Source organism: Hemitrygon akajei, chromosome 1 (genome assembly GCF_048418815.1).
Source record: "Hemitrygon akajei chromosome 1, sHemAka1.3, whole genome shotgun sequence".
NCBI lineage: Eukaryota > Metazoa > Chordata > Chondrichthyes > Myliobatiformes > Dasyatidae > Hemitrygon > Hemitrygon akajei.
This window is the reverse complement of record NC_133124.1, coordinates 116598486-116612463: the sequence shown is the minus strand read 5'-3', so window position 1 is coordinate 116612463 and position 13978 is coordinate 116598486. Positions and strand designations below refer to the sequence as shown.

The 13978-nt window shown below is 42.7% G+C and overlaps 1 protein-coding gene across 2 annotated transcripts in view; it reads left to right on the top strand.

Annotated features, from left to right (window-relative positions):
• LOC140730335 (myelin basic protein-like) overlaps positions 1–13978 on the top strand; it is a 177423-nt gene that overhangs the window by 37167 nt on the left and 126278 nt on the right. The window contains exons 3-4 of one of the 2 annotated variants that reach the window (XM_073050628.1): positions 2286–2442; positions 13388–13453. In XM_073050628.1, the coding sequence (XP_072906729.1) occupies positions 13400–13453 (54 nt within the window). In that variant the 5' untranslated portion in view covers positions 2286–2442; positions 13388–13399. Of the gene's footprint in view, positions 1–2285; positions 2443–13387; positions 13454–13978 lie in introns of those variants that run through there. The other variant, XM_073050618.1, reaches the window with a different exon arrangement.

Genomic DNA, 13978 nt, shown 5'->3' with positions numbered 1-13978 from the left:
TGACCCCTTTCGGAGTTAATACAGAACACACCTTTGTTCCTAGGAACTCCTCCCAAGTGCAAAATGAGGTGACAGCTCTGTTCCCTCTAAGCTGCACGAGAGCATGACGGCGCAGTAACTGAAATGCTCCCGTGCACGTAGCCTTTGCTGCCACACAGCTACAATTGATTACAGTTAGAAAAGGTTGACAAAACTCAGAAGATTTTCTTTTACACTGGATGTTGCACAGAATTTTTCTTTAAATACTGTTCCGAACTGGGGTGGATTTTTTTTTTTTTTTTTGCTACTTTGCACTGTGACATTTCATTCTAAATTATGCAATGTGACATACAGAAAATAGGTTATAAATTTTAGGAATGACAGAGTCAGAGTGTGACATTGTCTGATTCCACAGTACTCCCTTGTATTTTCACTATTTTTAGATATTTTTTAGTGTCAGAAATAGCGCTGAACTGGGATGAATGTGAATGAATTATCTGAGGGTTTGCGCCAGTACTGCTGATTATTATTATTATTGTAGGCTGCTAGTCTCAGACTGACCTCCTGTCATCCATCAGAATAAAAGTCCAATTATTCTTCCCCAAGTTAGCATGTTGGGTTGAAAAGGAGACACGAGACTGCAGATGCTGGAATCTGCACAAACAAGCAATCCATTGGTGAAACTCTGGGTCGAATAGCATCTGTGAGATGAAAGAAATTGAAGATTTTTTCAATTGAAACCCTGCTTCAAGACTGAGTAAGATAATGTAGATAAAAAGGACACTGATTTAGAGTTTGGGGTAAGAGATGCCAGAGGAAGCAAGGATGATTTTTTAAATTCACCCTTATTTTTAAAAGATACAGCACAGTAACAGGCCCTTCTGGCCCAAAGAGCCCACACCACACATTTATACCCATGTGACCAATTGACCTGTGAACCAGTGCACCTTTGGATTGTGGGCAGAAACTGGAGTACAGGGAGGGAGCCTATGCGGTCCTGGGGAGAATGTACAAGCTCCTTACAGACAGCAGCAGATCTGACCCTGTGTCGCCGGTTATGTTATGCTACCCACTATGGACCCCTGGCATGTTGGAGGCTCTGACCCAACATGTATTGTCATTTCTGCAATTCTATCACTTGAAAATCACGATGAATGCCATTTAGCTACAGAAGTAGTAGAGCTACTGCCTCATTCTTTCATCTGCAGCTCTTTCATGCCTCCACCCGTCATCCCCCAGCTGATGTAATTTTCTTCATCTCCCTGTCATTCCTTCATTTGCACATCAACCCCGGCTCACCTGGATCCACCTGTCCAGATGAAGGCCAGATCCAAAATGTCAACTGTTCATTCTCTTCTAAGATGCTGCTTGATCCACTGATTTCCTTCAGCAGGTTGTTTGTTGCTCCAGATTCCAGTATCTGCAGCCTCTTGTCTCTGCCTATCACATGCCAGCTCCTGCCTCGCCCCTTCCTTATCTCTGTACTGGCTAACATCTGTCTATATTGTCCATCCTGATGCACAGTCACTTCGCCTCCATAGGTGCCTCCAACAGCTGGTTGTTTGCCCCATCTGTACTTCCTACAGGTACATATTTTGGGTACGGCAGCTGGTCTGACTGAGACTGCATGAAATTGCAGAGAGTTGTGAACACAGCCCAGTCCGTCAAGCAAACCAGTCTCCCCTCCATTGACTCTGTCAATGCTTCCTGCTGCTTTGGGGAGACAGCCAACATAAACAAGGACACTTTATTTGTTTACCTGCACTGCACTTTCTCTAACACTATCTGCTGCATTCTATTTCTATATAACACTATATTCTGCATTCTAACACACGCAAAGTGCTGGAGGAACTCAGCAGGTCAGGCAGCATCTATGGAATTGGGTCGAGACCCTTCAGGATTGGAGGTCTTGGCCTGAATCATTGGCTGTGTGTTTATTTCCATTGATGCTGCCTGACCACCTGCATTTTGTATTTGGTAGTTTGAATTTCCAGCATCTGCAGAATTTCTTGTGTTTAGGTATGACGTTCTGTTTTCTTTCTACCATTTTCATTGCACTTTGGCACAATTGACAATAAAAAAAAACTCATTCTAATTTGTAGCACAGGAAATTTGTACTGACTACTGATCTTTATTAAAAATTAGTTTATTAAGGAAGGTAGTAAGCACTAGAAGAACTTTGATAGGCTTGGAGATGCAATTATTGATTCTAATGGAACCTTTAAGCCCCCACTCTGTACAATCCTGTTTGCAGAATGTACTGGAAATGACGAGAGTGCACATTAATAATTTTAATGTTGTTTCAGGGCTCTGGAAAGAACGAGATACGTCAAGCTTTGGAAGCATTAGGACTGACCTTGGTGGCTACGGGATTGAAACTTCCAGCATCACAGCATGTTTATATTTTGCTGCAAGCTTAATTTCTGACGTCTTTTCAGGCTTAAGATTTGAATCCTGTTTTAGGTGAGTGTGGTTTCTGCAACTCCCCTGTTCCTTTTTTTTTTGTGTGATCGGTTTTAGGAACTGGTATCCTAAAACCAGTTACCTGTTGATACACAAATAAGAGGCTGTCCTGCTGAAAAATTGTAGATTAATTTTGGCAGGGATGTGAGATGGCTCACAAGGGACTTAAATGCCAGTAGAGAGAAGAGTGGCCATAAGGCTGCCTCTGACTCCAGATTGCCCTCGAACCACGACTGATGGGTTTGCAGTAGTCACTGGATCAGGAATGGAGGTGAAGTATTAGGATTGAGATACAGACCACTTAGGATCTTGATTGGATGGTGGAATGGGCTCAAAGGGCAGAATGGCCTCCTGCAGTACAGGCATTCCTCAGGCAATAACAGGATTCCATTTCTGAGAACTGTTCCTGGCTTACTGTGGTTCAAGTCTACAGTCACTGCAAGCTGTCACGAAGGTAAAGAGAGCCTATATCATCCTGGCCTTCATTAGTCAAGGCATTGAAATGTTTACCAGGATGCTCCCTGGATTAAAGAGTATGAGTAGTAAGGGGAGGTTGAGCGGTTGTTTACTGTTTAAGGAAAATTTGATAGAAATTTCAGATGGGGAGACATACGTAAGGGAGACGTTCAGAATCTTTTCCCCAGAGTAGAAATGAGTTTAAGATTTGGGGGGGGGGGGGGTGTTTAAAGGAGTTGTGCGTACAAGTTTATTTTACAGAATGGCAGGTGCCTGGAATAGGCTCAATAGAAAATAACCAAACAGGTCCGAAGCCAAAACAAAGCTTGCTTTTAACTATCTTGATGTAATACAGGCTATAAAACAGTTCTGGACAATGATAAAGCATGGTTAGAAACAGATACAATAGTGGTGTATAAGAGGCTTTTAGATAGACACACAAGTATCCTGTAAATGGAAGGATATGGGTCATGTACCAGGAGAAGAAAATCAGTCTAATTTGGCTTTGTGTGTGGCACAGACAAAGGTCCCTGTTTTCCGTTTATTTTTCCACTTGAAGAACGGCCTCCGTTGGTCAAGGATTGGTCCATTGGATGTTGCATCCTAGCTGTGTCTGTGATAGGCTAACCAGTTTGCAAGCCAGGGCAGTATGAAATGGAGAGCATGGTCTAGGAGAGCCCATGTAGGAGGCTCCCCCCTCTACACATCTGATGAACCCCAAAGAACAGCCGAGACCGATACTGTCTGGTACCAGTGGTCATTGTTGAACTCAATGTAGGACTGCTTTCGGGACTCCAGCTCCAGATTTTTTCCCTCAATGTTTACCCCTAAAGCCTTCACTGTTTGGGGGAACAGGCCCCCAGTCCTCGGGGTCGCGTTGCCGGTGGCCGTTGGTGGGGGCGTCTTAATACGCTCGGCAGAGGATAGTGCTCGGAGAAGCTGTGCCGGAGGGGATGGTTGGAGGCTCGGAGGTTCGACAGACTCGGAGTCCACTGAGGTCAGGGCGCTTTCACTGTGTGCTGCGTCTGCGAGGCTGAGTCCAGCGGCGCTGTGGAAATCTATAGCGGGGGTATTCCCTTCTGCTGCCTGTGTGGGATGACGAGTCTGTTGGGACCCTGAGGACTTGTGGAAACTGTGTGGTGGTTTCTTTCAAACTTATAGTCTTTTAACATCTTTGGACTATTTTTATTGTGCCCATGGTCTGTTTTTTTAAATCAATTATGCTATTATTTGCACTGTTGTAACTATGTGGTTTTGTGCAGGTCTTGTAGCTTTAGCTTTTGGTCTTGTTTTGTCTGGTGGGTTTGGAGCTCCTTTCCGGGAAACACGCTAAAATGGTTACATGATATTAATACGCAGCAGCCTCTCCGGACACTGGATTGGGGATTGCCAAACGTTATGTGGATTTTCTGGTGTAGACTGTTTTATCATGTGCTTTTGTGATATCATTCTGGGGGAACGTTGTCTCATTTTTTTAACTCATTGCATTTGTGGTTTCTAAATGATAATAAACTGAAACTGAACTGACGAGTAGGAATAGCTTCAAGGCAGCAGAAGTTTGAGGTCAGATTTCCTTCCCTTCGATGAACTGTGAACCACAGCTGATGAGCCCCATCTGCCTCAAGCAACTGGTTTTATGACAGCAGTAACCACCTTTGCCCCTTCTTTCAGTAGAAACAATTCTGTGGGTGTTGTAGCCAAGCCTCATGTGAAGACCAGGAGCTGGACTTGGTTGTTAGAGGTTATGTGAGACACACACCATTGAGAGCATTTACTGGGTGGTGGGATCTTATCCACACTACGCCGCAATCCTGGCTATAACAACTTTAAGGAGCCTTCTGACTTGTAAACGTAGAACGACAGTGTGTTGGTGAGGATCAGCTGTGGTGACTGAATGAGCAGGTGCCACAGTAGCGTAGCTCTTGGTGCAACGCTATTACCGCTCACGTCACTTGGAGTCGGAGTTCAAACCCGGCCTCATCTGTAAGGAGTCTCTGTGCGCCCACCCATGAAACGTGTGGGTTCCCTACCACAGTCCAAAGACCTACTAAGTAGGTTAATTGCTCATTGTAAATTAAGTTGGTGTTAAATCAGGTTGTCTGTGGTCAAGGATGGTTCAGATCGAATGGCCTATTCTGCACTGTATCACTATATAATTAAATAAAAATAGCCACTAGTCAATCTCACTGACTCGGTTTGCTCAGTATTTCTAGTCCTGCTCACCTTGTCATTGGCCAGGGCATTGAGATGTTAACCAGGATACTCCCTGGATTAGAGGGTATGATTGGTAAGGAGGGGTTGAGCGGTTGCTTCCTCTGGTGCTGCAGGCTAAGAAAAAGCTGAATAGAAATTTAAAAAGATTAAAACGAATAGGTAAGAGAGACGGTCAGAATCTTTTATCCCAGTGTAGAAATGTCGAGTACGAAGGGGAAAAGTTTAAAGGAGATGTGTGGTATAAGTTTATTTTACAGAGGTAAAATTGTATCACTGTGTAAATAAAGATCAGCCTGTAGCCAGTCTCACTGACTCGATAGTCTCCTCAGCCTTTCCAGTCCTGCTCAGCTGGTCCCAAACCATGATTGTTGAGGTTCAGGAGTGGGGAGATTGGTGAGTAGAAAAGGCACATGGGAGTGATCTTTTCCCACCTGGCAGCAGCTCGCAAATCCATCTGCCAGTCTCCCAAACGCACGTTCTTGAGTAGAGGGTGTCCATTAGTCAGGTGTTTAGGGGGACCTGTTTTGCAGGGAATAAAAGCACAAATAACAAGTGTAATAGATGTTTGAAGTTCCATACATGAGGTTTAATTTCACTGCCTATGTAGTGCAAGACATAATCTAACTACAGGGAGCTGATTTGTAAAAGTGCACATGTTCCAAAAGAGAAACCATAGACAGAAAGGATGGGGCAGATTATTTAAAATTCTCAAAACCTGCGAGAGGTTAGCAGGTTGGTGGGGTGGTGGGGAAGTCCTAGAAATCCACAAACTTGGAAGCTTTACTGGGTGAAATAGGTTCCCAAGTTTAAGTAAATGTGGAACACCCAGCTTTCCGACAGATGGTAGAGAACAGATGATCACACTACACTATGCTGGCAGACACTGGAAAGCTGGTATGGTTTTGTATGTCAATGGGAAATTAATCCCATCGTTGTCAAGAACTTGTAGCCTGCATTATGTCGAGAGTTTTACAAGCAAGTTCTGTTTTGGCTTTGGGCTTGTAGGGTTATTTTCTCTTTGTTTTGAAAGATTTTTCCTATCTGAGTCGGTGGGTGGGTTATCCTCACTCTTGCAGTTCAACTGGCTGATGTATTTTCAAAAACATAATTATAGATTAACTTTAATATGTATCGATCGCTGTGAAGAAAGCAGGATCTCTTCTGATGCTAGTTGGTTGTAGTTCTATAAAGCTCTGTAGGCCAGAGAGTAGTGCTTGGTTCCTGTCCTCTGCTAGGTTAACGGGTCTCCTGAACTGCCAGAGGTGTGAAATTATGCTGGGCTCCTCTCCCTTCAGTGGTTGGTAAGCTGAGAGAGAAGATTGAGGATTTGTGAGCATTTGGAGAGGCATAATATGATTGAGTAGTCAGCATAGCTTTGTCAAATGCAGCTTGTGCCTGACAAGTCTGATTGAATTTTGAGGATGTGACTAAACACATTGAAGGAAGAGCAGTAGATGTAGTGTATATGGATTTCAGCAAGGCATTTGACAAGGTACCCCATGCAAGGCTTATTGAGAAAGTAAGGAGGCATGGGATCCAAGGGGACTTTGCTTTGTGGATTCAGAATTGGCTTGCCCACAGATGGCAAAGAGTGGTTGTAGATGGGTCATGGGTCATATTCTGCATGGTGGTTGGTGACCAGTGGTGTGCCTCGAGGATCTGTTCTGGGACCCCCTCTCTTCGTGATTTTTATAAATGACCTGGATGAGGAAGCAGAGGGATGGGTTAGTAAATTTGCTGATGACACAAAGATCGAGGGTGTTGTGGATAGTGTAGAGGGTGTCGGAGGTTACAGCAGGACATCAATAGGATGCAAAACTGAACTGAGAAGTGGCAGATGGAGTTCAACCCAGATAAGTGTGAGTGGTTCATTTTGTAGGTCAAATATGATGGCAGAATATAGTATTAATAGTAAGATCCTTGGCTGTGTGGAGAATCAGAGGGATCTTAGGGTCTGAGTCCATAGGACAGTCAAAGCTGTTGCACAGGTTGACCGTGGTTAAGAAAGCATACGGTGCATTGCCTTTCATCTATCGTAGGATTCAGTTTAAGAAATGAGAGGTAATGTTGTAGCTATATAGAACCCAGGTCAGACCCCACTTGGAGTACTGTGCTCAGTTCTGGTCGCCTCACTACAGGAAGGATGAAGAAACTATAGAAAGGGTGCAGAGGAGATTTATGAGGATGTTGCCTGGACTGGGGAGCATGCCTTACGAGAATAGGTTGAGTGAACTTGGCCTCTTCTCCTTGGAGGTGTATAAGATGACAAGAGGCATTGATTGTCTGGATAGTCAGAGGCTTTTTCCCCAGGGCTGAAATGACTGTCATGAGAGGGCACAGTTTTAAAGTGCTTGGAAGCAGGTACAGAAGAGATGTTGGGTAAGTTTTTCACACAGAGAGTGGTGAGTGCGTGGAATGGGCTGCCGGTAAAGGTGGTGGAGGTGGATACAATAGGGTCTTTTAAGAGATTCCTGGATAGGTACATAGGCAAGTGTGTTAACTTGGAGATGAGTAATAGAGAAGACTGCCACCACTAAGAAGTGGGAAGAGAAAATACTTTAGCCCCTCAAACACAATCTGCTGTGGCTGATCTGACATTCCTTCCTGTCTTTTCCCCATAACCCCTGATCCCCTTATTGATTAGAGACCTATCTTGGCATAAAGATTCTGGTCAACAGCTCTTTATGGTAAGGGTTTCAAACACTCGCCACTCAATGAAGTCAGGTTCTCATCACTGATCCCCTTATTTTCAGATCCTGCCCTCTAGTTCCGGAATTGTTCATGAGAAGAGAGATTTGCTCAGCATCCATGTTGTTGAGCTCCTAGCAACTTTGTATATCTCAATAAGATCATCTCTCATTCTTCTAGTGATTGGGGTACCTATGTACTTAACCTTTCTCCATAGGGCAAGCTCTTCCTAACTTGGATCATCTGAGTGAATCTTCACTGAACCGTCTCCAATGTAATAATAAAAACTGTAAGATGTAAGAGCAGAGTTAAGCTACTGAGTCCTTCCTTCCAATTATGATTTTTTAAAATTCCCTATTCTTCCAAATTTTCCTTGTATCCTCAGAATCCAGAATTGTTTGTTTCTAGATGTGGTCCCATTTGTGCCTTGTATAGTTGCAGTGGTACATTGCTATTTTTACTCTTCAATCCCCTTTCCATAAGGACCAATTTCTCATTAGCCTTCCCAATTATGTACTCATTTAGCTCATTTTCTGTCATCCACACACAGGGACCCAAAAATCCTTTTGTGCTATAGCTTTCTACAGTTTTTCTTCATCTATGAACTTTTTCTGTTTTTTGGTTCATTCTTCTACAGTAAACAGCTTCACATTTTCTCACATGATACTTCATTTGCTAGCTTTATTGTCCACTCGCTTTAACCTGGTAATATCCCTGTGTAAAATTAACCTCCTTACCAGTCATCTTCACATTCCTTTGTATTGTCTGCAAATTTGATTACAATCCATTAATCTTCCTTCCTCCAAGTCTAATACATATTATTACTCCCAGTATTGATCTCCATTGTACCCCGCTGATGATAGATTGGCATCCCTTAACCCCACTTGTTGCTTCCTGCCCAGTAGCCAATCCTCTATCTAAGCCTATTTGTTACCTTCAACACATGGGGCTCTTGTTTTGTGAGTTAACCTGTCGTAAGGCACCTTATTGATTTGCCTTCTGGTAGTCCAAATAAAATACATCGTTTGCTTCACCTCATCGATTCTGGTCAACACTTGCTCATAAAATGGAAAGGAATGGTGCGTCGAACACAATGGTAGATTTTAACATTGTTTGAGTGTCTTAAGTATTTCAGGTTTTTATAATAAAAATTACGATTTTTTTACGATTGGAATAGTCTTTGGGTAGTTTGGAAATCAAAATTCAGAAAACCAGGAGTGTGGGTCTAGAATGAGTGAAGTGAGGTCAAGAGTAAAGGTGGGTAGTTCAGTTAGACAGAGGCTCTGGTCCAGGTGGAGCCAGTTAGCTTGGACCCATGGCTGGTCACACTACTAATGGCATGGGTGGGGGGAGAAGAGGATGACAGTGGCAGTCTAATTGAAAGCCTAAGAGATTGGGAGAGAATCTCATGGTGGGTGGGAGAATATTTAAGAGTCTTGTGAGTCAGAGTATTGTTTACACAGTGTGGCAAGTGCCTGGAACACGCTGTCTGGGGCGGTGGAAGAAGCAGATAGAATAGCAACTTTTAAGAGGCATTTTAGACAGGCACCATGAACAAAGAGGGAATGGAGTGATACAGACCACATGCAAGCAGATATGATTTTGACCTCGCATCTTTGTTGGCATGTACATGGCAAGAAGCTGTTCTTGTGCGGTATTTTCTATGTCCTAAGGATGACATTGTTGACTCCCTCTGTATTGGACCAGTATGTCAGCCCAGTCTACGGACTGGCTGTGTAACATAGAACCTCAGGCACAGAGCCTTTGGACGCAGAATCCTTGGCTTTCGCAGCTGAATTGGATTGGTTTGTTCACAGGATAGCAGTACTGGCATTTATTGTACATAGGCCACTGAAGGCAGTGTGTAAGAGCAATGAGTGATTAGGAAGATGAATGTTGTATTGCAAGAGGATTTGAATACAGAAATAAAGACATCTTGCCATTAAAATGGGACTTGCTGAGATCTTACTAAGTGTACAGTAGTTTTAAACCTGTAAAGGACGTGTCAATCGTATAGGTAGTGGTGTTTCAATAGACTGGTTCCAGGAATGGTGGTTTGTTCAGTAAGGAGAAATTGAGTAGACTAGCCTAGAAGACCAAAGGGAGAAATAATTCTTACAGGGTTTCACAAGCTGGATGCAGGGAGGATGTTTCTCCTGCCTGAGGAGTCCAGAACCAGGCATCTTAAATCAAATTCATAAGACAAGATCTCCCATGTACAAGCCCAAAATTAAGGGTTTTGATTGGATACCCAAGAAAGTTAATGAGGGTAGGGTGGTAGTTGTGATTTGTATGGACTTTAGTAAGACCTTAAGGTTCCTCATGGTAAACTGCTCTGTGATGTTAAATCTCATGGAATCCTGGGAGAGCTGGCTAATTGCACACATAATTCACTAGCTCTTAGAGAGCAGAGCATAAAGACGTGTGTTGGTATGCCTCTGGTTGGTAGTGGGTCCATTGTTTGTCATCACAGTCAATGATTTAGATAAGAATATATAGGGCATGGTTAGGAAGTTTTCAGATGACGTTAAAATAGGTGGTCTAGTCAACAATGAGGAAGGTTATCAGAAGTTGGAGGGATTGTGATCAGCTGAGTAAGTAGGCCAAGAAATGGCAAATGGAGTTTAATTTGGATAAGTGCCAGCTGTTGCATTTTGGAAAGTCAAATTCAGGTGGGACTTTCAGAGTGAATGACAGGGTCCTGGGGAACACTGACGAACAGAGGGACCCTGGAGTATAATTAGATGGCTCACTGAAAGTGGACTCACAGGTGTATAGGGTGGTTAAGAAGGCTTTTTAGCCTTCATAAGGCAAGGCATTGAATGTCAAAGTTGTGAGGCATGGTGTGGTTGGGGCCACACTTGGAGTTTTGGTCACCCTTGCATTAGGAAAGATGATAACCTAAAAAGGGTGCAGGATACATCTATAAGAATGTTGCCAGGACTTGAGTAACTGAGTTATGGAGATGTTGGACAGCTTAGGTGTTCATTCCTCAGAGCATGGAGGACTGAAAGGAGATACAGAGGTGTATAAGGTCATGAAGTGCATAGGGAAGGAATGTGGTTGGACCTGCCACCCCCCCCCCCCCCCCCAGAGTTAGGGTATCGAGGACTAAAGGGCATAGGTTTTGGGTGGGAGTGGAAAGATTTAAGAAGAACTTGAAGGGCAGTTTTTCTACACAACATGTTGGTATCTTTCCTTGTCAACTATCAAGGAAGTTGCTGAGGCAGATAAAATAACACACTTAAAAAAGACAGTTGGACAGGTGCATGAATTGAAAAGGTTTGGAAAGAAATGAACCAAATGCTGATAAACATGACTAGCTTGGATGGGGCATCTTGGTTGTCATGGACTAGTTGGGCTGAAGGACTTGTTTCCATGCTGTATGACTCGATCTCAGAATACGAGGTGGGCCATTTAAGACTGAAATTAATAAAATTCACCGCCTTGGAGTGAAGTGATTCTTTGTCGTTCTTAACCCCTACAGGAAATGAAAGTAATTCAAAACAGGTTGATATATTTCTGGACAGTAAGGGAATTAGTGCAGGAATAGAAGATCTGTGATGTTCTAATGAATGGTGGAGCAGGCTCCAAGGACCAAGTGGCCTATGGTGACTCCTGTTTTTTAAGTTGCTTCTGTCCCTAACTGCATCAGCACCGATAACAGTTTAGACTCACCTGCATTGCTGGGTGAGACATTACATACGTACTGATCAGGTATGAAGAGCAGATTTTCTTCCTGAAGGGCATCAAGGTAATTCTATAGTTTTTTAGTTATTCTTACCAAGACTTGCTCTAATACAGGAATCTCTTCATTTCTTGTATTTTAAATTCTCCCAAATACAGTGGTGGGATTTGAACTTGTCTCTGGATCGGTGAACCAGAATTTCTGCTGTTGGTCTGGTTCATCATGCTCTATCTTTGCTCTGTGAATACCATTAACAATGTGAAGGGACTAATTCTGGTTGCTTGCATATTTTTTTTCAAGCTTGAACCAGTGGTCCCTAGATCCTTGATGTGACTTGACTTTAACTCTTGAATCAACAGAATTGTCTAAAAGTTGCAGGATTGCTGAAAAGAATAATTTTGTCAGCAGAAAGGTGTCTGTGCCAAAGAGTCAGCTGGCAAAATATTAATGTGAAATGGAGGTAGATTGTTTGTTTTATTCTTGCTGAAGTTACATCTGAGTTCCTGAGAAACGTATTTATTTTACATGTCGATTCATTTGTCCTGCACACACAGGTAATTTGCATTGGTACTGATATTTAATTGGCCATATTCAGTGCTAAAGCAGTGTGTGGTTTAGTTTGAATTGAATGGAACGTGGTCTTTATGGGACGACTGCTGACATCTATATAGTGTAGAAGGGCATTATGGTCATTATTAGTGAGCAGGGTGACAGGGACTGACTAACTCTGACTAAAAGTTTACTGTATCTGTTGATTGTTTTGATGGAGTGGAAGACTAGAACAAGCCAAACCATCTTGTTCTGAGCGGGAGGATTGGGATGAGAACCAGAATGTAATGATTGGGGGGGGCACACAGCTGAAAGTTCTGTCAGTTACGATGAAGCCATTGTTATGGTAAAAGAGGATCTCTTGGAAGCACTAGTCTGGAAAACCTTGTCATCAGAACAGATGCAATAGAGCTGGATAACTTGAGGGAATGAAATAAATCATTGAAGAAGGAAATGTAATTGAGATTACTGTGGGAATCAATGTGCTTGTGCTGGGTATTTGTCAGTAATCTATTCCCAGGATGCAAAAAGTCCATGATGTGAAAGGGAGAGCAGTAGAAGCTGACTGAAAAGTTAATGACACTTTTGAGTTCTGTGAAAGTACAGGAGACACCAAAACTGTCATTGATTTATTGGGGGGGGGGGAATTGCAGGAGGGGCCATAGAGGGACTGGAATGAATGTTCTATCAGCTCTCATAGAGGTAGGCACAGGGTGGACCCATACAAGTTCAGAGTAGAAAATCGGAAGGCATCAGAGTTTTTGCACATGTAAATAGGAAGGGACTGAGCAAGGGTGCCAGGCTGGAGGGCAAGAATAGTCAAGGTGAGAAGAAATGGGCCCTGAGATGAGAGGAAACCAACACAATGGGTCTACTTGGACAGTACATACCCTAATCAAAGTGTCTCCTACAAATCAATAATCCTTGAAGTGTAGATTTTTCCACCCTGCCCCCTCCCCCTTACTTTAAACTCTCAAAGCAGGAAAATCAATCCATTGCACTCTGTCCATACCTCATTCTTCTAAACTCCACCAAATCTGAGCTCATCACTTCCTCCATATGTCAATAGCCATTTTCACATGAATTGATCTAGTGGACCCTACTGGGCAAGTCCTCCTTTAAGTAACTGTGCTGTTTATTTTCATTAAACTCTGCTATGGAAGAAAAAAAAAGCTCAAACTCACTAGCAATAAATGCAATATTTTATTTGTAAATTGGTTACTACCTTTATGCACTAACTTTATAATTTGTGTACAAGATCTTCATATGCAAATAGAACATGATGGATGTAACTGACAAGATTTTAAAGTTTTGCTGTCAAATGATGTGCTGTTTTTGATTCTCTCTTAGCAGAAGTTCAGGATGGGAAACCAGACTGGGAAACATGAACAACTTCAACCTACTTCAGGCGAAAAAGTAAGGAAGCATTGATATAACCTTATTTTTAAGTACCATTCTACAACCTGGTTCAGTTGTTTGAACATTAGATATCGTATAAATCCATCCAATAGTTCAGTGGGTTTTGGGTTCACTTTGAATGTGTTTTGATTTTCAAGGACATAAAAGAATGGCTGAAAAAGGTAGCCACCGGGCCCTTCCAGTTCTCCCACCGTACAATGTGATCATAGTTGGCCTATGCTGCCTTACCACTTCCTCCGTTCCAGTTCCCCAAGCCTTCAATTTCTCTATCTTTTAAATATTTTATCTCCACTTTTATCTGTTGATCTGCCCTCACCATCCTTGGTACAGAGAACTGCAGACTTTCCAGATGCAATACAAGGTATTAATAGGTCACTATTCACAATATTAGACCTATTGTACAGTTCAGCCCTTCTCTCACTGAACAATGTTATGATTTATGAAAATAATTCTCTTCAACAGACTGAGTAAATATGAAAGTCATTGGGGCCCTTCACTAGTGCTCCTAATCGCTAGTTTAGG